Genomic DNA, 27,378 nt, shown 5'->3' with positions numbered 1-27,378 from the left:
GGTACACCGACGTTGTCCCTAGGGCATTTAAGCGTGGATTATCTTCGTTCACGCTTCAAAACAACCTACTCGTGAAGAAGAACTTCTCACCAGTCCGCGCCAGCTACCTTCTTGTTGTACCGTCAGCGCTGCGTCCAGAGATACTGCACGCCCTACACGACGATCCAACCGCTGGGCACCTCGGATTCTCCCGGACGCTGTCGAGAATACAGGAAAGGTATTACTGGCCGCGTCTGACCGCCGACGTCGCCCGTTACGTCAAGACTTGCCGAGATTGTCAACGACGCAAGACACCACCGACAAGACCAGCAGGATTACTACAGCCGATCGAACCTCCTCGCCGACCATTCCAGCAGATTGGGATGGATTTGTTGGGGCCGTTTCCGATGTCAACATCCGGGAATAAGTGGATCGTCGTGGCGACTGACTATCTCACCCGCTTTGCTGAAACTAAAGCTCTACCAAAAGGCAGCTCAGCCGAAGTGGCGAAATTTTTGGTCGAAAACATCCTGCTGCGACATGGTGCCCCAGAAGTCCTCATCACCGACAGAGGAACTGCTTTTACAGCAGAGCTCACCCAAGCCATTCTGCAGTACAGCCAGACAAGCAACAGGAGGACAACTGCCTACCATCCGCAGACGAATGGTCTCACGGAGCGCCTGAACAAGACCCTCGCCGACATGCTAGCAATGTACGTCGACGTCGAACACAAGACGTGGGACGCGGTCCTGCCGTACGTAACCTTTGCGTACAACACGGTGGTGCAAGAAACAACACAGATCACGCCGTTCAAGCTGGTCTACGGCAGGAACCCGACGACGACGCTTGACGCCATGCTGCCGCACGTAACTGACGAAGAGAATGTTGACGTCGCTAGCTATCTCCAGCGCGCCGAAGAAGCCCGACAGCTCGCCCGCCTGCGAATCAAGAGCCAGCAGAGGACCGACAGCCGACACTACAACCTCCGACGACGCTTCGTCGAGTACCAGCCTGGCGACCGTGTTTGGGTCTGGACCCCGATACGCCGCCGAGGACTCAGTGAGAAACTATTGCGCCGCTATTTCGGACCCTACAAGGTCATTCGACGTATTGGCGCACTGGACTATGAGGTCGTGCCAGACGGAATTTCGCATTCACAGCGGCGCCGCGCACGATATGAAGTGGTCCACGTGGTGCGTCTGAAACCCTTTTACGGACGCTGACGAACTTCCTTATTTTGTTGTTTTCTTTGCTACGGGTGTTTTTCTTTATTACTTTCGTTTGTATGCAGCATCGGGTCGATGCTTTCTTAAGAGGGGGGTATTGACACGTGTACTTATCTTTATCGAGCGACCACATTTCGCCACCTAACAAATATAATCGCACAGCGCGGGACGCGCCTGCATTTATCCGAAGTTTCTGGAAAGTTATCGATGCTTCTACCCGGCTGTCTGTTGTCGCCGAACGTTGTGTTATCTGATTTCATCACCTGACGCGAATGGTGTAGAACTTTGTGGAAGGCACGCGGGTCCGAACGATTAGTCTGGAACATTCGACGACTGCTCTATAAAAGCCAACGCGCTTGACCCGCTGATCAGATTTTCGACGATCGCCGACTGTGTTCGCCGCTCTCGTTGTGCTTTAAGTGTAGCCTGCTTTGTGGGCACAGGTTCGCCCAATAAAAGCTAGTTTTGCCTTTCACAGTATTGCTACTGTGTTCTTTGCCGTCACGACCACGTGACAATATACTCATTTGGCAAACAGAACATCATTTCCTTGCCGAGTAATTTTATGAATCTGGTGCAAATCAGCGATTCAGTGATGTAGTAAAAGTATATCAATTTTGATGATATAGTAAAAGCAGCAGAAGAATTCTATACTGACCTGTACAGTAGTACCCAGAGCAGCCACGAAGAAGTGTTTCACGGAAGCTCATCAGATCGGGATGGAACATGGTGAAAATGTAGACAAAAACACAGGGCACTACGCCAACCAAAGTAAAATTTAAAGGAAAAGACGTTTCAGCTCCAACACGGGAGCCTTGTTAAGAGGTAAAATAAACAAAGGTGTTCCAGCAGCTCGTTTAAATAGTCTTGAACACGTCACGCAGGCAGCGCGCATACACTGACGGCAGATTGCCAACGCTCTTGTTGTGTAGCGCAGTATGAATCATGAGCGACTGAAGAAAAACAGAAGTATCTTATATAATGCACAACACACTACATAAGCTTTGTGCAACTTTGAGATTGAAGCACGGTTTGCCACCAGGGCAGGGTGTGCATTCTTCTGCAATTCTGTTCCCGATTTAGCGCCAAAGAATAATTATTCATTTCTACATCAGCAATACCAACCGTGCATGTACTTATATAAAAATACTCATCAAGTATTTGTGAACTAAAAATTTTGTATTGTGGGAAAGTGTTGCGCCTTTGAGAAGGAATGCTACAAGTGTCGTCTGACGCCCGCTCGCTGCGAACGCGATATTTTTCTCTCAGAAGAAAGGCACTTGCGAACCCTCTCGCGCTTTTGAAAGGCTGCGTCGGCTGTAACGACTGCTGAACGTCCTCAAGTACTTTTAAGCACATCTGCTGCAGTGCTAGCTAGGACGCTTGTGGCGTCCTGCGAGCATGCTTTATTCTATCTTATGTTGACGTACCGCTTTTCAAGCGGCCGCCAGCAGCTGTTATGGCGTGGCTTTGCACTTGCCCATTTTGCGACAGCAGACTACAGCAAGGAAGCAACAATCTTTCATACCACAAGTAAGTTTTTGTTTCAAAGTCTTAAAACACACATATTAATGAGCACATAAACGAGCAATGCGTAATGAAGCCCTCAATAAAATTTGATTTTCAGGCCTCTGGAAGTATAACTGTCTGTCTCTTGTATCAGTAGTGCCTTCCTTTTGCACTTCTGAAGTTTCATAAAGTGCGCAACGCTACAGCTCCAACCTAACACACAACAAACCAAAGTAAAAACGGTCAAGACATGTTCTTTCAACGTTTACGGTGCCGTGGCTTTCTCGTCAGAGCTTCGGTACCTGTTGCGACGCCTGTTTCTCGAACCACGACCGGCCTTACTATTTGGTAGCGTGGCGTTGTCGGCGGGCTGCAGGCATCCGGTAGACCACGGCGACCAGGCAGGGACAAGACGATTTCTAGTGCGAAACTTGCACTGTTTATTCAATGCTTGGTGAAGGACACGAAGAAGAGAACGAATGAATATTCAATTTAAGAAGTACACTGCGGGGCCCCTTAAATAGGCCCACTAAAATCGTAGGCCGGATCTTGCTCACGTCAACGTCACGTGACATGCACTGAGTCCCCGTCGTTGCTTTGCGGCTGCTCCTTTTATTCTGGGCGATGTTGCACTCCCCGTCGTTGCTTTGCGGCTGCTCCTTTTCTCCTGGGCGATGTTGCACGTGCTCGCCTCCTCTGGTGGCAACCCGCGGAGTCTGGCCGGGTTTGGGCGGCTGATTCTTTCTCCAGAGTCGGACAGTTCATGGAAAGTTCTCCCCTTGGTCGCACAGTTTGCGGAACGGGTCCTCCCCTAGAGTATCACAGTTTGTAAAAAGGGTTCTCTCCCCAGAGTCGCACACACACAAAGGGGCCTGTCATCACTGCGGGGCGCCTGCCAGACCGGCAACCACTCGAGACAACCATAGCAATTAGGAATCCATCCTCCGTTTCGATTAGGCATGGTCTTTGAGCATCCTTTTTGCCCGGGGTGTTACACACCAACCGTAACAGCATCTCCGCGCTCTAAAAAAATCTTTGCACCCATTGGGGTGTATATCTGTCACCCAACAATAATCGTCATCTGCCTTGCTTTTCCTTTCTTTAACGGTGCGATCCCGGTACATTCCATTAACGAACGACATGCGCGTTATCAGCATGACATAGCATTCCCGACAGGAAAGTAGCGGGCGCGGCGTTTTCAAGAAAGCGAACGCATCAAGGCAGTTAACGATTATTGTTGTGTGGCAGATATACACCTTAAAGGGTGCAAACTTTTTTTGGAGTGCGGCGGGGGAGGAAGATCCCGACGCGTAGGGGCCAACTGAAAGCTTTCTACTGGCGTACAGTACGCGGTGTCCATTTTATTCATCTTTCTTTTGACAAAGCGCTACCCCCATACCCCTGTCGCTGGCATCACATTGAAGAATGAACGGCTTGGAGTAGTCGGGCGCTTTCAACGCTGGCTGACTCGTTAGTGCTTTCTTCAGCATACTAAAAGCCTTCTATTTTGCGTCATCCCACTTTACCGTTTGCGGTTTTCTTTTTCTGAGAGCATCTGTTAAAGAACTTGCAATATCGGAATAACGCGGGATATATCTTTGGTAACAACCTGCCAAGCCAAGGAATGACCTGATGTCCCACTTGGTGCGCGGTTGCAGGAAGTTGTCTGTTGCGGTCAGTTTAACCTCGGAAGGCCGACGATGGCCTTGCCCTATTACATGACCTAGATAAGCTACCTCCGCGCGCCATAATTGGCATTTGGGAGCCTTGACAGTTAAGTTTGCCTCTTGTATACGACACAACACGGTTCGCAAGTGTTGAATATGGTGCGCCCATGATGAAGAAAAGATTGCTATGTCATCGAGATACGGAAGTGCAAAGTCATTTATTCCCCGTAGCACCTGGTCCATAAGGCTAGATAAACAATATGAAGCATTTTTCAAGTCCTCCATTCCCCGTAGCACCTGGTCCTTAAGGCTAGAGAAACAATAGAGAGCTTTCTTCAATCCAAAGCTCAGGACTTTCGGCCGAAAGGGTCCCATCGGGGAAATAAACGCTGCAAGCCTGCTTGCACTCTTGGTCAACGGAACCTGCCAGTACCTTCTGACTAAATGGAGAGTGGAGATGAAATTAGCACTGCTACCTTTCTCAGGCCTTTCCCCGATATGCGGTATAGGGTAGGTCTGGTCCTTCGTGATTAAGTTGAGCCTGCGGTAGTCGATACACGGTCGCGGCTCCTTTCCTTGGGCCTCAACCAAGATAAGAGGCGAGGTATAATCCCTCTCTCCTGGTTCGATTATAGTTAGCTCTAACATCTTGTTTATTTCAGCGGCTATGACTTGACGTTGATGAGATGAAACACGATAAGCTTTAGAACGAACTGGGTCCGATGAGGTTAACTCGATGTCGCGAACGATAGTAGTGGTCGCGCCCGGTGTGTTCGGGAATATGTCTTTAAATTCAAACACGAGTTCCCTCAGTTCGGCCTTTTGATTTGGATTCAACTCCGCCTGCTCTGCTAGCTTGTCAATGGTTTCGTGAATGTGTTTTGCCCCCGTTACTGATGTTAACTCCGGAAAGTCGACAGGCATCTTCTCAGGTTGGTTAAGGGACACGTTCACAATTGCCTCCCCTCTGCCGGTAGGCTTTAAGTGGATTGCTGTGGTACACTTCTGGTGTCCTTGGTTTTCCCGGTACGGTGACTGCGTAGTTTGTTTCAGGTGATTTCTGAATTATGTCAACTGGTCCTTCCCATTGAACCTGTAGTTTGTTTTGGGGTTTCAGAATCATTACCTTTTCCCCAACTTCAATGCGTCGTGTTCGAGCCGTCCTGTCATGGTAATGCTAAGTGTTGCTTTGTGCGTTACGCATTTCCTACCCTGCTAATTCTTGATATATGTTCAGTCGGTCTGACAGCTTTCGCACGTATGCCACAACGGAAGGATCGTCCGCCCAGCCTTCCCAGGCTTCTCGAACAATGCGAAGAGAGGACCGAAGGCAGCGACCGTAAACGAGCTTTGAAGGTGAAAAACCTGTTGATTCGTGGGGTGCAGTTCGAAGCGCGAACATTGCTGTAGGCAAGCAAACCTCCCAATCGGCTTTGTGCTCATAACAAAGGGTTTGTAAAATCCGTGGACTTTCTCTACCGCGTTTGACTGCGGGTGGTACACTGGGCTATGAATGATTTTAATACCGCACGTTTCCAGAAACGTCGAGGTCAGTGCGCGGGAAACCCTACTCGCGCGAAGATAGACAAAAGCGCGTTAAAGATCTCCACCGAGCTTAGTTCTTTGAGGGGCACTGCCTCTGTAAATTTTGTTGCGGGGCATAGTACAGTGAGAATATACCCATAGCCAGGCTGCGTTCCAGGAAGTAGTCCCTCTGTGTCTATTATGAGCCGGTGAAACTGCTCCGTGATAATGGAAACAAGTTTCATTGGCACTTTAGCCTTATCTCCGGGCTTGCGTATGCGTTGACATGTGCCGCAGCTTCTCACGAATGCTTTCATTTCCCGAAAGCAGCCGGGCCAGTAAAATCCCTGCAGTAAGCGGTCCTTTGTTTTCCGAATGCCCAGATGCCCTGTTCAAAAGCCCCTGTGTACCAGGAGCAGGAGCTGCTCACGATATATAGCGATGAGTCACCACGAGTTGGTCAAATTGCACTCCCTTTCGACTGGCGTACTTTCTATAGAGGACGCCCGCCCTCTTGAGGAACGTTACGTTTGCTTTGGCCACACCTTCTTTCGCGTCTGGCCTTAAGTTACGCAGGGTGGAATCTTTTTCCTGTTCAGCAATCAATGTGGCAGGGCTTACATTTAATAACTTTCTTCTGCATTCTGCCTCTCGAGAAATTTCAGGCTCCGGTGCTGTCCTGACCTCTTCATTAGCTAGTGTACTTTCCGCAATATCCCCTATGGGGCTTTCCTGTTTGGTGCTGGTCAACGAATGCTCCGTCAAACCTGTTTCCTCCACCACTGGACATTCGTACACTGCCTTGGCCGCGATCTCCCTTGCCTTGGGACGAGTTAAGGCTTGTACTGTTCCCTCACTAAACCCGATTCCCCTGCGGCGCAGCAAATCCTCGGATTTGTTAGAAAACAAATACGGATACTGCGGCGGGAGATGTGCCGAGACGGCGGCTTCAGTGTCCAGTACTCCAAAAGGGCCTTCGATGCGACTCTTTGCCACAGGGAGAAAACACTGGAGGCCTCTACGGCTTGCCTTATCCAAGCATATTCTCCCGTGAACTGGCCTTCCTCCACGTGCGACGGGTGCACCACGTCCATTGTGGCTGCCGAGTCGCGAAGCACCCGATACGGTTTGCCGTTTACTACGAGGTCTCGAATGTACGGTACTAGCAATTTCAGATTTTCCTAGTCACTACTTAGCGACATCAACACTAGCTTGGGATTTTTGCACCCCACGGAGATATGCCCCGTTTGTTGGCAGTTGTAGCAAACTACTGGTTTCTTTGCCTCGGAAGCATTTTTCTTTTGCCTTTCTGCCCTCTATTCGGGTGACTCCTCCTTTCCCTTGCTGTTCTCGTCACTAATTTTCATCGAATCTGAATTTATACTGTCTCGACTTTGACCATCGCTCTGGTTTTCCGGGTCTGTATTTATTCATCTCCTTCTTCGGACCTTTGTTCCCTTCAAACGCACGGCGAGTTACATACTGCTCAACGAGATAGGCCGCTCTCGTGATAGTGTCCACGCCTGACCTATCACTAACCCAATACTTGATGTTTTCTGTCAGCCGGCGGTTGAACTGTTCCAATGCAACGCACTGCATTGTTTTTTTTTTTCGGCGTCGTCGAGTGCACCCTCTTTTCTCAGCCATTCTTTCAGGCTTACCTCCAAGGTGTATGCCAAATCTGAGTATGACTCACTTTTGGTCTTCTCGACCTCCCTGCATTTTCGCCTGAATGCTTCTGCTGCTAATCTATACATTTTAAGCAGATTCGCTTTGAGTTTATCAAAGTGCTCTGCTTCTTCTTTCCCCATGCGGGAAATTATATCAGCTACCTCACGTGGCAACAACGTAAGAAAGCGTTGCGGCCACGTGTTTCTCGCGAATTTTACCTTCTCACACACGCGCTCAAACTGCACTGGAAAAGGCCTATGTCCCCGCCTACTGCGCAGGGTGCCCTCAAGTCTGTCATTCTGCGCTCGCTTTCTCGTGCCTCTGTGCTAGGTCTTTCAGTATTTTCAGCCTTCAGAAACTCAATCTCTAGGCGCCTCATGTCGAGTGCGTCGCGTGCAACACGCTCTTCTTTTTCTTCTAGGCGCTTACGCTCTTCCTCCTTATCCGCAATGCTCTCTAGGTATTCCTTCAGTTCATCGTCGTCTGCCCCGTTCGCTTCGATCGTCTCAATGATCTCCGGCTTTCTCTTTGATTCGGCAATTGGGAGGCCCGATTCTCTGGCCAAGTTAAACAAGTCCGGCTTCTTTGGTGCCTTCAAGGTCACGGATGCCCTAGTGCTGCTAACTCTTCACTCTATATCAACCTCGACGTACTCAAAACTTCCGTGAACGGTTAAAGAAAAATCACTGCTTTGTACTTCCCCAAAACAATACGTAAAGCCAAGCGATATCTTAGTGAAGCAAAGCTGTGCATTCACAATATGCAGTCATGAATCCTGACACCTTCCTTCCGAACGTTCTCACCGAAGAGAACGAAGAGGAGACGATCTCTTAGATGTCATCCAAAGTTGGGGATTCCAGGGCAGCGTATCCCATCCTTGCCAACCAGTTATGCAACGCCTGTTTCTCGAACCTCGACCGGCGTTCGTATTAGGATTGGGTAGCTTGGCGTTGTCGGCAGGCTGCAGGTGTCCGGTAGACCATGGCGACCAGGCAGGGACGAGACGATTTCTAGTGCGAAACTTACACTGTTTATTCAATGGTAGGTGAAGGATACGAAGAAGAGAATGAATGAGTGAATGAATTTAAAAAGTGCATTGTAGGACCACTAAAATCGTAGGCGGGATCTTGCTCACGTTAATGTCACGTGACATGCGCGGAGCCCTCGTCGTCGCTTTGCGGCTGCTCCTTTTCTTCTGGGCGATGTTGCCCGTCCCCGTCGTTGCTTTGCGGCTGCTCCTTTTCTCCTGGGCGATGTTGCACCGGCTTGCCTCCTCTGGCGGCAATCCGCGGAGTCTGGTCGGGGATGGGCGGCTGATTCTTTCTATAGAGTCGGAAAGTTCACGGAAAGTTCTCTCCTTGGTCGCACACTTTGTGAGAAGGGTTCTCACCCCAGAGTCGGACACATAAAGAGGCCTGTCATCACTGCGGGGCGCCTGCCAGACCGGCAACCACTCGAGACAACCATAGCAAATTAGAAATCCATCTTCCGTTTCAATGAGGCATGGTCTTTGAGCATCCTTATTGCACAGGGTGTTACAAGCCAACCATAACTCACCACAGCACGATACAACATCGGCCTAGCCACTGGCCCAGCGCCCTAACGCTACTTCGAGCAACAGAACACTGTTGGAATGTTGGAATAAGAGCATCATTAATGGCAAGAGGCAGTCTTTCAATGAATTTGCGTTTATTTTTCATGCGCTTTCACAGCAAGCGCTCGACGAGCTCACCTTCTCCAGCGATACAACACTGGGATCTTCTGAGAACACTTACTGTCGCTGCCTTGAGCACCCTCGGTGAAATGCTGTGGCAGACTTCAGTTATCTTCTCCTGCAAGGCTTCTGGAGTCGTCGCTTCCGTCGTGTATACGTGATCCTTAACATAGCCCCAGAAGAAAAAGTCAAGATTGTTGAGGTCCGGTGGCATTGCCGGTCACAGCACAGGCCCATTTCTCCCTATCCATTGCCCTTGTAAGGTAACACCAAGGCTTGCTCGTGCTTGACTGCAGCTCTGGGCTGAAGCCCCGTCGTGCCGACACCACATTGCGTCAAGCTGGGCTAGTGGCATGTTGCAGCAGAAGTCTTCAACCGGCCCTTTGAGGAACTCACATACCTCTTGCCGGTCAGACTGTTGCTAAAAAACGCTGGGCCAATGACTTTACTGTCATATGTTCAGCACCAAACGTTAAAAGACCACTGATAATGGTCGCGGGATCTTCCTTGCCACTGGAGATTTTGCTCACTTCTATAGTGGGCGTTGTGGATATTCACTTGGCAATTTCGGGAAAAGTTCTGAATCGAAATCCAATTCTCAAAATCGAATCTCTTTTGAAGATCCCTTGACTCCAGGCATTGCTCCAACTGCAGGTGTTAAGGGTGCAGTCCAGCTGTTTTCAATATCATCCAGGCAGTTCAGTGGGACACAACGAGCTGTGCGCTAACGCTGCGCGTGCTAGCGTGTGGATTAGCCTCCATGAAAGACAAAACGTCGGAGCAAACCTCATTATTTACGGCTCAAGCTCTCTGCCTCTTTCTTGTGAAGCTGCCGGTTTGCTTCAGCGACTCGTAGGCGTTGAATATTGCCATCAGCTCAGTCGCGTACCCAGGTGCCAGCTTCGAAATATTCTTGCAGCCTGCCGTCTCTGTCTGCTTGCAGCTACTAGGGCAAGGATGACGTTTGTTTTTTCCTCGTTGGAAAAAGGCATCACGAAATTGCTCGCGCTTTAGCGGCCGATGCACGATAGTCTTTTTTCGCTGTGTGGAATTACCACTTACCACTACAACCACGTCCATCAGTCGCTTTACACAGCACAGGAGATAACGGTTGCTAGCTTAAATCCAACAGCCAATGCTTGCGTCGCTGCTCTGTCGCTTTTTAAGTGGCAGCTAGTGCACCTATGGCTGTTTGTGCGCGGAAAGCTTGGCAGCAGTGCAATCACGATACGCAAGCGGGCATGTCACGCTGTGTTTCTTGTATTTCGCGGGAATCCGCAGGGAGCTGAAAAACACTAATACTTAATAGATAGAAAGACAGAAACTGTTTATTCGGACGCTTTGCAAAGTACTCTGAAACCTTCTAATTGGAAATTTTTTGCTAGCTTCGTTGCTTGACTAATTATCTAAATAAACAAAATACAAGAATAGCGTGACACAATGCATACAAAAGTGAGCAACATGCATTTGGTCGCGTCGTCTTAGAGTGCATCGGCATATTTTTAAACTCAGGCTAAAGTTAGCTAAAGCACCCCGTATATATCGTCAAACAAGGCAAATAAACATGTTGTGCAATCACAGATCACTGAATCCTAAGGCCGCCCCCCTTTCCACTTCCCCGATGCATCGCGCGCGACGGAAGGCGGCGCGCTTCCATCCCGCTTTTCTCCGTTGCACACACAAGACTGACCCTCTATCGTCGGCTCAACCCCGAACTCCTCCCCCCCCCCCCCCCCCCCCCCCGCCGCTACGCTTTCACTAGCACATACAGCATGCGGCGCGCGCTGACGATGTTATCGCCCTTGGACTTCATAAGGAACATGACGACGACGACAGGAATGCGCCTTGAAGGCCAAGATATAGTCCGGCGTTCTCGGCGCGCCAGGCCGCGGCAGGCGAAGTCGGATACGCTGCGCTAGCGACGCCAGGGGTGCAAGAAATTTGCTTCCTCTAGAGTTCGGCGTGCGCGCGCAGCTCGAGGCTGGCGCCATCTGTGCGTCCGGGAGCGCAACTTCACCGCCGCGGCGAACAGCTGCTTACATGGCGCATGCGCGTCTTGCATATACCCTCGCCGTTCGGGTAGCGCGCGCGCTTCTCGTTCCGCGCGCTGTTTGTGCGCCTAAAACGAAAACTTTTGCGGGATGGCGTTAACTTGTCCTGACAGCCAGAAAAAGAAAACATAGGGTTTTACGTGCGAAAACCACTTTCTGATTATGAGGCACACCGTAGTGGAGGACTCTGGAAATTTCGACCACTTCGGGTTCTTTAACGTGTACCTAAATCTAAGCACATGGGTGTTTTTCGCATTTCGCCCCCATCGAAATGCGGCCGCCGTGCCTGACAGCCAGAACATCGCACTCATATTGCTAGTACTTCGGCTACGTCAAAAACGGAAGCGGACCATGTATGTACATGCGAAAGCTATTCGACAAGCGTCCTCAACTCGGCGACTACCACCAGCTAGTACAGGAGCTGCGAAATGCAGCTTACCTGTGGCGAGACCACACTGCTTTCGTATAGCTTCCCACGCCTTGTTCTTCCGCTCTGTGTCGCGGTAGTCCATGCGTTTCACATCGTATACACATGGAAGGTTGCAAATCGCTTCAAGCAGGCGTCTTCACTCGCGCTGTCATCCCACACGGATGTTGAAAAAACCACAGCCGCACTGTCAATACGCGCACCGCAGGCCGCCATTCTGCCTTCTGCTCGCTGCCGCTGCAGCGCGCAGTGCATTCTGGTCTAGCGGCAGCCGCGTGAAATAGAACACGCTCTATGTCCGCGCCGGCGGCGTTGTGCTCGCCAAGCGCGCCTGGGCAGGCCGGCTACGCCGTGACGCCGGACTGTAGACTGCACGCTTTTCACCGACGTCGCTTAACCGCGCCGCGCGTGGCCGCGCGCGCGCGTTACGCCGGACTATATCTTGCGCTTGAGTGTCCATCTAATTGCTATCGCAATAATATTAAGAGTATCCGGTAAGTGAAGGGTCCCGTGGCCCATTACTTTTCACAAAAGTAGTAACAAAATCGAACTTTCAGCATGCAACAATTCACTGCGCTGCAATAATGTCTTTGTGTGTGTGTGTGCAAGGGGGGGGGGGGGGGGGGGGGGGTACCGAGATGAAGAAACGCAAAGGAAAGGATGTTGGCCACAGTCGAATGCCTACTTGGGGCACCTAATGTTGCTACCTAAGGAATATCCAAGAAAACGTGAGACGCTTGGTCCACAGAGAACCGTATGCGTGCTGCTCGTTATCCTACACTGGCGGGATAAAAGACTTTCCGTAGACGTTGCGATAACCTCGAAACGATGGTGATGCCCTCAAGCGAACGCGTTGCAATCTGTCGAGTTCCCACAATGGTGACGGCGAGCGACCATTGCTTCTTCTCGTCTGCTAGCCAGAAAGCGTCCAAAGCTTTTTGAGGCCAAAATCCACTCAACCAGAGAAAAATGAGCGCGCACCGCAGTGCACCGCGCGGTTGCCAGGGCAACACGTGAAAAGCGCATGACCTCCGGCTGGCTCTGGTAGCCCGCGGGTAGCGAGAACAGAAAAAAAAAAAGTTGAAGAGGCTCATTGTGTCCTCGCGAATAAAATTCAATGTAGAAAAATAATAAATGAGAACGCAGTTATCTTTGCTGGCGTTAGTGTCTTGACATGGATGCATTGGCGCAGGTGAAAAAGATGTTGATATTCTTTTCTGTGGCATGATGGCACAAATGAACCATCACAACGCTTAGTCTCATCGGACCTCGCTGCGTGCTTTGTCAACTTGTCTAATAGTGTGTTGATCTTGCTTGTCTCGTTGTATGGTCCGATGTACGGCTTTAGAAAAGTCAATGCAGCTTTGGCGTCAAATGTTTATAAGAACATTAAACCCACAAAGATCCGGAATTGAAAATGTCAAAAACGGTTTTGGAAATGTCAATGCACCTTTCGCATCAAAGCTTTATGTGAACATTCCTTATACCCATAAAGTTTCTGAATTGAAGTCCATGCGCTCACGTAGATTCCTCGGCCAGTGCGAGATGCCGCGACGAGCCCGCTCGCCATCAAAGCGCCCTTGAAACTTTTGCGCTCGGTTGGGAATCTTTGCGCTATGTGACTCCAGGTGTATGGGCGTTGCCACGAAATCCAGCCCGAGTTCACAATCATCGCGCCGAAATGTCTTTTCGGGCGTGAAAAATACATTCTAGAGAAAATCCAGAATGATTTCCAGCGCCGTGGGTTGTTTTGGTCGGCGGTGCATCACAGCACGACGAAATTTCGGGGGGGGGGGGGGGGGGGGGGGAGCTGTAGCCCCAAAGCACCCCCCCTCTGGCTACGCCCCTGGAGCCCTGAGACACCCAGGGTTCACGGTCACAAAGAAAGATATTCTCGAGTTTGTGAGCGCGTGAAATTAGGTTTGTTAAGATAGTAAGCGAATGGTCACTGCAACTTATACAGCTTATAATCTATGAACATTACTTCACCTAACTGTCTGATGCGTTGCTATCGATCACTATCAGTGCTTTGTCTTTTGAGCGAAACTTCGAGTCTTATTTCCGGTTTGACGCGCGCAATTACTGATTATGGTTATTTTAGCCCTCCACAATGTGTTACTTTGGAAAACAACTCATAGCCTATAGTAGACAGAATTGTCTTGAAAACAACGACCTTGCTCGGTTGCGTCGTGTTAACCAGACGCCATCAAGTTTTATCGCCTCGCACTCCTCAACGACGTAGCTGGCACAAATATGAGAATTCGAGTAAAAAATATATATGGTCCAGAAACACTAGCATGCCATCCGTTGCGAGATACCACTCATGCCGAATGTGCGACTGAAAAAAAAAAAAAAAAAAACGCCAACTGCTGGCATCGTGCTCGCGCTTCTCCGCAGGTGGGCCACAGCGCGCATGCGCATGCAAACATCACGTGCGCCAGCACTGAGGTAAAGCGCTCGTACAGGGCAGGGAGAAGCGTAAGGACGCATTAAGGTAGCCCGGAGCAACCTTACGCTGAGGAAGCACTGAGGAAGCCTTCGCTGAGGGCCCCTCAGTAAGGAAGCTTTCAGAGTGACATAAGCTGTCCTCAGAGCAATGAAGGCTTCCTTACTGAGGATGATTCCATTGTTTGGGACTTACCTAACAGTCAGCCACCAACGCCGAAATACGTCAGGCAAGATTTCTTAATGCACACAGCAAGGAACAAGCTGTCCTCCCACAACCATCACGCAGAGAACAGTGTTCAAAGAGGCAGACAAATACAATGATTGGCAACTCGTTTACTGAAGCTCTTTACAGCATATACATCATGTTGTACAATTCTGTTCTTAGTTTTCATTTTCAGCTATTTAATTCTACGGACAAGACGAATGTATATACACAACTGCGTAGTCCCCAAAGGCCAGTATAATTAGAAGCACTGTAGTTCATGCTTTGCATGAATATATCATTCACTGAACATTGCCTTGCCAAAGCACAACTGTCAGCAAGTTGGCCGCGTGTTCATGATTGCACAATGGGGCATTTTGCACAATAAACATTGTAACGGGATATGCAAGCAACTACCTCGTTCTTATAGTGGAAAAGTTTCAACAAGGCCTCCCGTATCTTCTAGAGTACAAGAACTTTGAGCAACGTCAGAGAGGTTCATAACTACAGCCTACATTTATTTTAACGATTGCGTAGCAATTTCTTCAATTATTTTTCAATATACAAACAATTTAAAATTCATGATGAAAACTGACAGTATGCTTGAGCATTCAAGGTGAACAGCATTCCGTTATATATATATAGAATAAATATAAAGCCCCGATTTTATCGACCATTTGGTCAAACAATTCTCAGCATTGTCCTTCCTTGGTATGCCCAATGTGATGTCCACAACCAGATGTCTAAATGAATGGGGCTCTTTCAAAACTAGTCTTTCAGAAAGTCCCACTGGCTGTTTTAAATTATTTCTTACGATGCGAATATTGCAGCCGCCTAACCATTTCCAAATAAAAACGTCTTTAATACTTGATTCGCTATTCTGCTAGTTTAAGCGACGAGGGATGAAAATATACGGTCTCATGTTATGTACAGCAAATGTCAACAAGCGTTCAAAAAAAGCATGTGAACGTGTGCAGCAACAGCACACGCCAAGTCGCCATATGGAGCTTAACTGTTGCGTTTTATTCACAGTACACGTTTAACTAAACAAAAACTACGCGTAATGAGCTGTGCCTTCAGACGATTTAGTGCCTAAGGTAATACTAGGCGAACAAGCCACTTCTGTTTTCTGCACTTGAAGAGAGAAGAAAAAAAATAAGCAATGCCACTCGACACGCGACTAAAGTTCTAATATTAAGCTGTATTTGCCGGCTCCTTTAATTTATTTCTTTTCTTTAGTGCAAGAACATTTTCTTTTTCAATATCACCTGTGAAAGGACGGTTTCCCAGCTTTTCCGGTGAATTGCAGGAATGCCGATATGGAAATCAAAATGCCCATGCAGCTGATCTTTAAATTTATTAATTAATTTAATTATTGATTCATTTAATGCACGTGCTACATTTTCGTAACGAAAGTTGAGCACTACTGAAAAATATCGGCTTAGGAGAAATCCTTATACTAGCACAACTTTCAATATGTTTGTCATTAACTCTAATTTTCTGGTTTGATGATTCAGGCACAAATCATAGCCCTTTGCGAAAAATGTCCGACAAGGACACAAAAAAAAACACCGATAGTAAACATAGATATCTAAGCGTAAGCTGCTCTAACTACGTAACTTCTCAATTAAGTGCCGCAGATAAATGTGTTTCTCCATGATATTTCACAAATGCCCCTACGTCGCATTCCGCTGAGGTTTCGCCTCAGTTCGGTACCCATAAAGCATGCTACCTAAGGCACATCACTTGCCCTGGGTGCCACAAAAAATTTAGCTCTGATTACGATACCCGCTAACGCAAAATTTGAGCGCAGCTGCATACGTGTTTTTATTTCGCGACATATTGCGGCAAAGAATTTGAGAGACACATGTAGCAGAGTCGGCAATCGTCGAAATTCTGATCTGCGGATCAGAAAGCGCGTCGGCTTTTCTGCACGACTCGTCGAAGGTTCTAGTGTAATCGCCGGTGCCGCGTGTCTTCCAGGAAGTACTACACAATTCCCGTCGCGCATACAATCAGATTATAAAGCAATTGCAAACCATGGCAATCGAAGCAAGCGCCAACGGGACCAAACCAAGCGAACCAAACAAGCGTGAGCGAGAGCTGACGCGAGCAGACGATGGTACGAAACGAGCGGTCCGGCCGAGACCAGATACGAGTATGCATCGAGCGGTCGGGCGGGTCCGCATGACACCAGTTTCCCCGCACGCACGTCACTGAGGGGCCACTCTCATTGGTCTTCGCCGTTCGCGGCTCGTGTCTTTCATCTCCCGCTCCGCGTTTGCTCTTTCATATTTCGCTGTTCTTGTTCCTCGCTTACGCCACCGACGCCGACGCAGGAACGGGCGCCTAGGAGCGCCGCCTTAAAATGGTATGCACAATTTTGTGGCCATACTTTGCACCTTTATGATGGTGTAATACGAAGTTCAAAGAACCACGTGTTGCCAATGCCTTGAGTTGTGGGCAGTTGATGAGAAAAGCCTTTGATATGTTGCCAGATTTTTTTACCAAATAAGGTGAAATTTTAGGCGGACCCTCCCGAACAGTGCGTTCCGTGGCATTGCTCTTGTCTTGCCTAATAGCTTACGTATAGTACATCACTCATATAACGAAGCGTCTTATAAGTATGTGCTACGCCTACGGATGTGCTGGTCGCCGGCTTTGTATTTAACGGATAATGCATTGAAACAACAAACAGTACCTGAATATCTTCCGCGCAACAAATACAAACATTCAGGCGCATAATTCTACTAAAACGAATATTTCTAGACCTTCCTTTCCGGTATTCGTGTGACTGCTGCTTCGTTTTCTTGACTTATAAGGTGGACGAGTCGCGGATGCAGTGTGCTAGTAAACTACATCGACTCCAGGGATGGCGTGATGACAAGTGGGCTGATCCTGGTAAATCCGTGAATTAAGCAGGCCGTGTGATGAAGATTACGACGCCTTGCCGATTGGCAGGACAGGCACAAGTAATCGGCACGTTGCAAAACACGTTGTAGAAGATGGAACAGTGTTGTATGCTTTAATTTATCGCTTACTAAAGAAAAAATGAGTTATTCATCCAAACGTAGCAATTTGCAACAAAGGAAACCCATACGGGTTCCTCTAAAGAAAAGCCTCGCAGTTTCTTTTTCTTCACTTGCGAGGCTTTTCTTTCGAGGAGCCCGTATGGGTTTTCTTTTTAGCAACTTGCTACGTTTTGGTGGGTGTCTCCATTTCCCTTTTATTAATTTCTTCTCTACACCTCGCGGGCTTCCGCAGAACTCTTAGGTCATTAATTTATCGCTTTACGAGACCTTAGATTCACACCGATACCAAAGCGTGTGTTGCATCTGCATAATTTTATTTCTCTGTCTTTTGAAAATTATATGCACGAGATATAAACTTCCCAACTCCTGCGGTAAAATAATGACGGTAAAATAATGACCGGAAGTGGTCAAATTTCGCTATGAATATTGCTATGCGCCAGTGTGAATAGTAGACCCGATTTCACTATTGATCGTTGTGAATTTGGCAATTGTGGCACGTGCTCTGCAGTGAATAAATAAAGAGTTCATTAGTGAATATCATCTGCTTGCACATGCAGGTTATTTCCGCCGCTTGCCGAAATTCCCCCAGAAATGCGTAATACAGCTATTACTAACAAAATATTTCAATAAATTATCTTCGAACTAAAAAAAAATGAAAACACTCGACATATCACACCGCATGCCAACTGCCCCGTATACACTTTCAACAAGCGAGAACATAATTTTTTTTTTCTTCCCACAAGACACGAATTCTAGCACGCGCTTATATGCAGCAACGTATGTAATAACCTGGATGTGACCATAACAGTAAAGCAAGATAGCAATAAATAATTTAAAGAACAGTTCCTGCTTCTCCACTGCGTTCGCTACTACATTCCAGACCACCGAAGAATTGTCCATCATCTGTCTGCTTCTGGCCTTCATCTTTCAGCTGGAAGCAGTACCACACACTACGACATGCGGTTCCGGTAAGCTCGCGTACCTGTCCTGGGCCGGCAGTTGCTGATTTTTTTGCGTGATTGATACAATAGTCAATCAAAAAACTTTTCTCCAGAAGCACCATGATTTTTCTCGGAAAAAAAATTAATTATAGAAACTGATACGCTACTCGTTCTTGTCCTCGAATTAGCTTTTGCTGGGGACACCCATTCAACTTGGAAACTGTGTAGAAACACTCGAGCACGTTCACCGCTATCAAAAACACATTATAACTGTCTTGTCATGTCTGTCCCCACTGTCGCCATAAAAACACGTAATTGCAGGGTACATTGTAGTACGTGTCACCAACAAAGCAAGTAGACATGATAGATGATGCAGCAGAAAGCGTCAGGGCTAATTGTAACTTCTACCTATTAAATCTAAACAATATTTTAATTCTTTTGATAAATCTTGGCAGCTGTCTATTTCTGGAATTAAAAATAAATATAGAAACAACGTAGTAAATTTTATAAGTATTTTTTTTCGAAGCTGCCACAGTCGACTGAACAGATCAGAAGGACAAGTTGTGGCACAATTCTAATAAACATAATTGTCCCGTGGTAAAGCTTTGAAAAAAGCCCCGTCAATTCAGTTCAGCCAGAGCTACCGGCCGAATGCTTCCAAGGAAAGAACGTAATTGATGTGAAAGCATCAAACGGCCCAGTGAACGAAAAATCAGGCGCCTGTAGTAGCACAACGGCACCTAAATACCAATTGGCTGCTATGCCACGTCATGTGCGCGCCTCGACGGAGCACAGCCGGCGAGAGGGAAACAACTGCTGCCGCGCCATGTGTTGCGTGAGGGGAGAGGGCACCTCCGCGACGCCACGTCACCTCCGCTTTCGGAAGCCTGTGCTATACGCGCGTTCCTCTTCCGCACAAGCTGTTGCCTGCGTTCTAACATCGCCTCTGTAATCGCTATAAAAACGGAAATATTGTATAAAAACATAATTCATTCGAAAGGAAGAACGTTGGCGGTAGGAAGCTTCGAACTTACGAGCCCCCACACTCGTAACCCGATCGTCTCACTCACTGGGCTAAAGGCCACTGCACTCTGCTTGATGACATGATGCTACTTGGACTGAAATTTCCGTTGCCAGCACCGTCGTGACGTCAAAATCACCGCGGCTTACTCCAGAGCGTCCCCATTAGATTATATGGCAGTCGGGCAATGAAGCATGACGTCACGGATCGAAGTGCACTGGCCTTCTGCTATCTAGGAAGCGATGGCCAATCGTGTCAACGAGCTGGCTTGCCCGCGACGAGTTGATAACTCGAAGGACCACTCGGCGACGCTCAGTTGGACGTTCATGCTTTCGCATCCACAACCCATAAGAAGCGCTTAGGTGTACTCTTATTTTTTTATTATTTAAGCTTTAAAGCAAAATAAATGTGGCCGGGAAAAAATTTTCACCATCCCAATTTCACATAAAAAGGACTGCCATTTCTCGGAGCAGTGTGAGGCAGCTGCAGCGCCGCTTTCATTACGTAGTCACGTTGCAGGGTGTACCAATGTCAAGACCAAGTTCGAACCTTTAATTTAGCTTGGGTGTTTGAGCGATAGAAATAGGCCAGTCACGAGTAGATTTTCTTCTACCTCTCACACACAGCCGCACATTGCAAGATTTCCATAAGTGTTCACTGAAGATCAGCTGTGGTAAATGAAAGAGCTTCGATGAAAATTTATTTTCATATCCTGCTGTAGATGTCCCTTACTTTAGGTTGTGTATCCATTGTTCACATCATCAGAAACGACGACGCTGAGCTGTCCAAAGCATATGTGAATAAACGAAAGCAAAGAATTTATACGCAGTCTTGCACGTGAGACATATACCTTATGGAAATACTTCAACTCATGCTAGCTCCAAATATGCTCGTGATAACGAAAAACGAAATTAGGATTCTGATGAATTTCGAGCGCTTACGGCATTCCCTCTTATTATTCCAAATGACAAATGCAAGCAGTTGGGACTGGTGCCCTCTCTTTCAGCGGCCTAAGGAAAAACTGCGCGAAATAATATATGCATGAAGAAAGTGCACTACTGAAGCTTTATATCGATCATTGTTACGTTTTCCGGAAGCTTAACGCCCGTGTCGCAGAAAATCCGGTGTCGGCGGAGTTGTCCGCGAGCGATAATATCCGCATGTATTTAGGTGTCAGTATAGGCCATGCTTTGCTATATGACATGCGGTATATGCGGGTTTACCTGCCACACCAGTCTATCACTAAAGTTGCTCGAACCTTGTCTTACATTCTTGACAAAGTTATTCGCCGGAATTTCGAGAATGACACACCACAAACAAATATCACGAAACAAAACAACGACAGCGCATGCGTTTTATGTTGAATATTCTCAGACTTAAATACTGAAAGTGCGAAACAGAAACCTGAAAATGATGTACTTTTTTTGGCACGTCTGTGCACGACCTCCGGGATCGGCCCACGCAAGAAGCCGCGTTTCTACAAGAAAACTCGCCTTTGTGCATAGCGTTCGCCGCCAGCATTTCCCGGTAAACATTACGGTTACATAAGCTGCAGTAGCCGGGAAGCGTGAGAAGCAGTCGTGGATCTTTGAATGTCGCGTTCCACTCATGAAGGCGAAGCCTAAGCGTACTCCAAGTTTTTAATTATCACCTGTGGCAGATAGCATAATTCTTGTTCTTGAGCTGAATTATCAGTAGAGGCTAACATCACATGCACGAGAAATGGAAACGCATATTGAGCCATTTAACCAACATTCACTAATTAACTGCTTAATTAATTACTGTACGGCCCATATTCCGATTCACGAATTGCAGCCCGTGAGTTTGCAGGAATTAATTTCCAGGATGACACCAGTTCCGCGATATAATTTCCCGAAGCGTGGGACAAAATACACGGGCGTTTCAGTCACTCTTGTGCTTCAATGCATAAAAGAAAGTCTTCTAAAAAAATAGGTGGAACAACAATGCATTTTTTAACAGAGTTTAATGGGGCATACCTCCAAACTGGGGCCCTTTTGGAAGTTCATTCCAAGTGGATACGCCTTGCAAACTCACCGGCTACAATGCCTAGATGGCAATCTGCGCCGCGATATAATCAAGAAGCTGATTAGTGACATTTTGGTAATTAGCTGATTCTGCGTTTCAATTCCTCGTGAAAGTAATGTCCGCCTCTCTGAGTAATACAGCTCAAGGACTAGAGTCATGTACCTGCGACAAGCGATATACGAAAATTCCATAAAACTTAGAAAAGGCCATCGCGTATAGCGTGGTTTGCTATGAGTGCGCTGCAGAATATATCGCCGTTTACGGATTTCCCAACACTAAACATAAGCGTCTCTACACATACACAGCCATTGTTCTGCGCAAAAGCCTTAGTCATCCTATCTTCTCGTATATCCTTGTTGTCAATTTACCTCTGAAATTTGCATGACAAATTACTTCAAAACAATACCGACGTCTATACACAAGAGAACAATCTATACACCAAAGCTGCGGAATCATAGAAAGAAATTCAGACGCCTCACACGCTCTCTCCTCCAGAGGGCATTTGTTTCATGAATACTTTCTATGACGCCAACCCTTGACTTAGTACCTAGAAATTATTTCAATGCTCACATTCTTGAGAACTAGCGTACCCAAATACCTACGCCTACATGAGATGTTAATATAACGCCCTACTCAAAGTGGTTTTTCCCTTGAAATTGTCACAACTTCTCAACATCACTTAAAAGCGGCATTAATAAAGCCGCGGGTCCGTTCAATTTGTTCAAATATTACCATAAATGTAGGAGCACTTCCGGAAACATCCTGCACGATCTTGATGACGTCCAATTATGATATATCTTTTTATTACCTAACAAAGACCAGTGCAGGATATCAAGTTGCTTTCAGCCACGCTTTTGTTTTTGTTGCGAGTGTTGATTAATGTCCGAAAATTAGCATTAGGTACAGGCGTATTTGCGTACGTTTGAATATCGGCTGTGGATGTGCTTGAAAAAAAAAAAGGAGACTCCGTCTTCTGCTCACTTGATTATCCAAGTCTTAATCAGGACAATTTCCAAGATTGTTTAAAAGGACAGGGCATTTCTTTCCCGCGAGAACCGATAACTTGTGCCGAGAGTAAAGCCGTGCACGATTGAAAATACAGCTCCCGCACCACCGCGTTGGCATCTCAAGCGCCACAGATGCAAATCCATCGATTGTGTTGGTCAGCTTGGCTGAATATAAGGTGATAGAAACACGTATCACTTACGGCTGATCTTGTCCCACAACAATGTGCGTGCACTGCGCTCTTTCCCGTCAGGAACACTGCGAAACGCTGGGGCACGCATGCACATCTCGACAGGAAAATACGGCGTGTGGAGCGTCAAAAAAAAAAAAAACGTGCGCGAGAGCTTCATGACATTTGTTATGTCGTATAGAAAAATCTCAAAAGAGTGATAAATATTTTCTAAGGGCGTCATTTAGCCCTTGGGTCAGTACGTTTTCCCCTACGGTCAGATTATACAGTTCCCTTGAATGGCGATCAGTGCCGTATATTACGTCGCACTATGCTCCCCGTAAGTTGGATAGTGTGCCGATTTCAGAATGCAAATCCTTAACCAGAAGTTATAGCGAGGAAAAACCCGGGCGTCTCTTTCAGGCACTCCAAGCAATTGCCTGGTACACCGCAGGTCAGAGCAAAGCTTTTTCGGGCAAATTCGACAGCCGTGTCATCATGGAAGGGAATAATAGTCATCGATTCGACAGTAGCACGACACTGCAAAGGAAACCTAAACGAGTTTCTCAGAACGAATACTTCGCAGTTCAAACAGAAATCGTTTCATTCTTGGGATCGAACATAGCACTAATGCCTTTCCGCATCAATGCCCATCTCCGGACCACGACCAATTTCTTACATACTGGGGTAGGGATTTCCTTTGTAACTTCGTGCAACTGTCGGCTGGATGGCAACATTTCGTTTTCGGAAATCTTCTTCCACAGAACTTATTTGAAATTTCCACATGTCATCATGTGCTAGACCAACTTCTTTTTTCCCGCTGTGCGCTCAGGCACTGCACTCCTCCACGTGTAACCAGAATGGGCATAGAGCGATCGCAGTTTTGTCTCATCGCCGCGTGTGCAGCCAGACGTAGGGTCAGAGGAGATTGCCATGACTGATGAAAGTTTTTTGAAAAACAACCATTCTTCTAAAGAAAAAAAATACATATAACAAAAAAGAAAGCATTGTGAGTATGCCATTCCAGCAATGTACTGCCAGCGTAAAGAGTAACATTGCACCATTCATACATCTGAGCAGGTCTCGGCAACAAGGAAAATACACTTCAGGAGCAACCGTCCAGATACTGAATGCCGCAATTCGATATCTAGCGTCCGCTGAAAAATGCACCCTCTCAGCCGGGCTCTGGCTTCGACGAGCCGGAGAGCTCGTTGCTCCGGCCCATAGCTGGTGGGTGTGTCGGGACCTCCTCTTCGTAGACTTCTCGGTCCTACCAGTCCCGACGACACGTTGGCCCGGTTGCGCTGAATCACGCTGCAGACTCTAATTAGCAGTCGGACTACGTCGAAGCCGCCAGCAGCCTTGAGACAACCAGAAGCAACACCACCGCCCCTCCGAGGCCCGCGTGCTGCCTGCCGCCGTTAGCTGCACAAGAGGAGAGAATGAGAGAAAGACATCCCGAAGGTGACAGCTTGACGTAATTTACAACTGTGCCCGCACAAGGCGTACGCAAGGAAGGACAGTATAAAGATGTCAGTACGGACAGTGCTCCAGTATTCCTGCTGCACTACACAACGGCGCGGCTTCGTATAGTTGCAGTAGCGGAGAAGTTGTCTGCCTTTTTCTGTCACACGCACTTTCACATATCGCAGTTATTTTAATACGTTGGAAATATATACGCATATGCTTGGACAGTCTCGTCACCATTCGTATACCTCAAAAGAGGAATTCTAATTGTTTAAGTAGTCAACACACTTAAGCTGTGCCATTGATTAGCATCAATAGTAAATGTATGTCAGCTTGTCCACAGCCTAGAAAGAAGGGCCATTATAGTGATAAGGGAGAAAACAAATGATGGTATTATTGGTAACACTATCGCTGCAATGTGTTACTTGGTCTAGAAGAACAACGTATAGTGCAAGGAAATTCGGATGCCTAGGTTTAGCTCAAGATACCAAGAAATATTGAAATCCACAAAGGCCAGAGGCTCAGAGGGAGGCGGAAATTACAAGTGATCGACGGAACTTGAACATGGAATCTTACTGCAGCCAATTTTTTTGACTAGGAGACTTGTCTTCGTCCAGACAACAACTGCTTTCCTTGGAAGCATTCATATAGTTCATTATTCGCCAACGCCAGCTGGGTAGAGAAAAAAGCGGGCGCGTAATGAACGGTGAGGGAAGTCGGGGAGGTTCCTGCCGGTTGTTCGAAGAAGTAGGGGTGACAAAATAACCACTCGCCAGAAAGACAAAGCATCGATTGTGATAGCAAAGTAGTAGACAGCCGTACGAAGTAAGGATAGTAGTTTTATCGGCCGTATAAACTTGGAAACATTGGCTTACTAACTGAACTAACAAACATGGTGTCAGCGCGCACAAGCAAACATGAACAAATCACGCTCGATGACCGCGGACACTCGCTGTCAAAACACTGGCGTAAGCAAGCGCAGCAGCACCTGCGAGTGAAGTGACCGTGTTGCTGTCTATCGTTTCAACGCAAACTCAGCTGGGAGAACACAACAAGCACAAAAGTATGAGCCGTCTGAAGATCGATTTCAAGGAACGGCGTGCTAAGTACGCAGTTGCTGGCAAAAAACAAGCACCCCCCCCCCCCCCTCCCTGCCTCTTTTCCGCACTTCCCCGCGCTTTCCTCCATTTCGCGTGCGAGATTTAGCCGCAATCCTAAGTTCCCCTTGAGCCGGGGCGCGAAATACGCGGTTGCTCGCGGAGCACAACGCCGCCCTCTCTCCCCCTTCCATCGCCACCACGGCCTTCCACGCGGCGGAAGACGGCGCCCTTGCTCTCCGCTTTCCTCCCTCACTCGTGCCATATTGAGCCGCGATCGTCGGCTCCCTTCGCATGCTTTCCCACGCACATACAGCATACGGCGATTGGCGACGATGTTATCGCCCTTGGACTTTACACAGAACATCACGACGACGGCGATGGCCACGGCACAAATGCGCCTGGAGTGTCTATATAACTGCTATCACAATAAAACAGAAATGAATCTATACCTGTAATCGGCACTTGTTCATCCAGTGGTCGTTCTTCAACCAGAAAACACCGAGAAACATGGTTTGGACATTGAGAAACGAGGAAGTCAGCTAATAACGCTCTGTTTGAAAAACTTTATATACGGTCAAAAATGACAACAAGAATATAGCAACAGCACTTGACATATTGAGGTCCCACAACTGGCTGGACCAGAGCGGCGCGTATTCCCCGCGTCCATAAATTATTTTTATGGCAATGTGAATTATAGGGAACTCCAAGTGAATTTTCGCCTCCGCGGTTAACAACTGCAGGGCAAAGGCCTCCGCCATACTTCTCCAACTACCTCGGTCATGTGCTAATTGTACCCATGTTGTCCCTGAAAACTTCTTAATCTCATCCGTCCCCCTACCTTCCTGCCGCCCCCTGCTGCGCATTCCTTCACTTGGAATCCAGTCCGTAACCTTTAATGACCATCGGTTATCCTTCCTCCTCATTACATGCCCTGCCCAAGCCCATTTCTTTTTCTTGATTCCAACTCAGATGTTATAAACACGCGTTGGTTCCCTCACTCAATCTGCTCTCTTCTTATCCCCTCCTTAACGTTACACCTATCATTCTTTCCATAGCCCGTTGCGTCGTCCTTAATTTCAGTAGAACCCTTTTCGTAAGTCTCCAGGTTTCTGCCCGGTAGGTGAGTACTGGTAAGGCACAGCTGCTATACACTTTTCTATTGAGGGATAATGGCAACCTGCTGTTCATGATCTGAGAATGCCTGCCAAACGCACCCCAGCCCATTCTTATTTTTCTGATTATTTCAGTCTCATGATCCGGATCCGTGGTCACTACCTTCCCTAAGTAGATGTATTCCCTTACCACTTCCCGTGCCTCGCAACTTATCGTAAACTGCTGTTCTCTTCCGAGACTGTTAAACATTACTTTCGTTTTTCTTCAGATTAATTTTTTAGACTCACCCTTCTGCTTTGCCTCTCTGGGTCAGTGAGCATGCATTGCAATTGGTCCCCTGAGTTACTAAGCAAGGCAATATCATCAGTGAATCGCAAGTTACTAAGGTATTCTTCATTAACTCTATCCCCACTTCTTTCCAATCAAGGTCTCTGAATACCTCCTGTAAACACGCTGTAAATAGCATTGGAGAGATCGTATCTCCCTGCCTGACGCCCTTCTTTATTGGGAATTTGTTGCTTTCTTTATGGAGGGCTACGGTGGCTGTGGAGCCGCTATAGATATCTTCCGTAATTTTTACATACGGCTCCTCAACACCCTGATTCCGTTATGCCTGCATGACTGATGTGGTTTCAACTGAATCAAACGCTTTCTCGTAATGAATGAAAGCTATAATAAGGAGCTATAAATAAAGCTATAAATAAGGACACAAGGTGACGCAGGGAGACGAGAGAGCGCATCTGCTACTCGATATTGCGAACCCTTCCGGTACTTTACTGTATAGTTGTACTGCAGTAGGCGCTCCGCCCACCGTGCTATCCGCAAAGGACGCCTTCCTGGCCCTTGAGTAGACAGCAATGCGACCAAGGCTTGATGGTCAGTAAGCAACGTGAAATGGCATCCCCACAAGTAAACATGCCACTTTTCGCACACCCAAACACACGCAAGCGCTTCGCGTTCTCCTACTGAATGTCTCCTCTCTGCAGATGAAAGCACTCGAGAAGCAAAGGCGACAGTGTGTAGTTTCTCTCCCTCCACCTGTTGGAGAACCGCTCCAAGCCCACAG

At 47.6% G+C, this 27,378-nt stretch overlaps 1 protein-coding gene across 2 annotated transcripts in view; it reads right to left on the bottom strand.

Moving 5' to 3' along the window:
• Positions 1-14,533: 14,533 nt before the first annotated feature.
• LOC126531848 (uncharacterized) overlaps positions 14,534-27,378 on the bottom strand; it is a 724,626-nt gene continuing 711,781 nt past the window's right edge. For both annotated transcript variants that reach the window (XM_050179589.3, XM_055071564.2), the window contains exon 8: positions 14,534-24,057. In XM_050179589.3, coding sequence (XP_050035546.1) covers positions 23,972-24,057 — 86 coding nt within the window. In that variant the 3' untranslated portion in view covers positions 14,534-23,971. The remainder of the gene's footprint in view (positions 24,058-27,378) is intronic.

Source organism: Dermacentor andersoni, chromosome 5, assembly GCF_023375885.2.
Source record: "Dermacentor andersoni chromosome 5, qqDerAnde1_hic_scaffold, whole genome shotgun sequence".
Taxonomy (NCBI): Eukaryota; Metazoa; Arthropoda; class Arachnida; order Ixodida; family Ixodidae; genus Dermacentor; species Dermacentor andersoni.
This window is presented reverse-complemented; position numbering and strand designations above follow the sequence as displayed.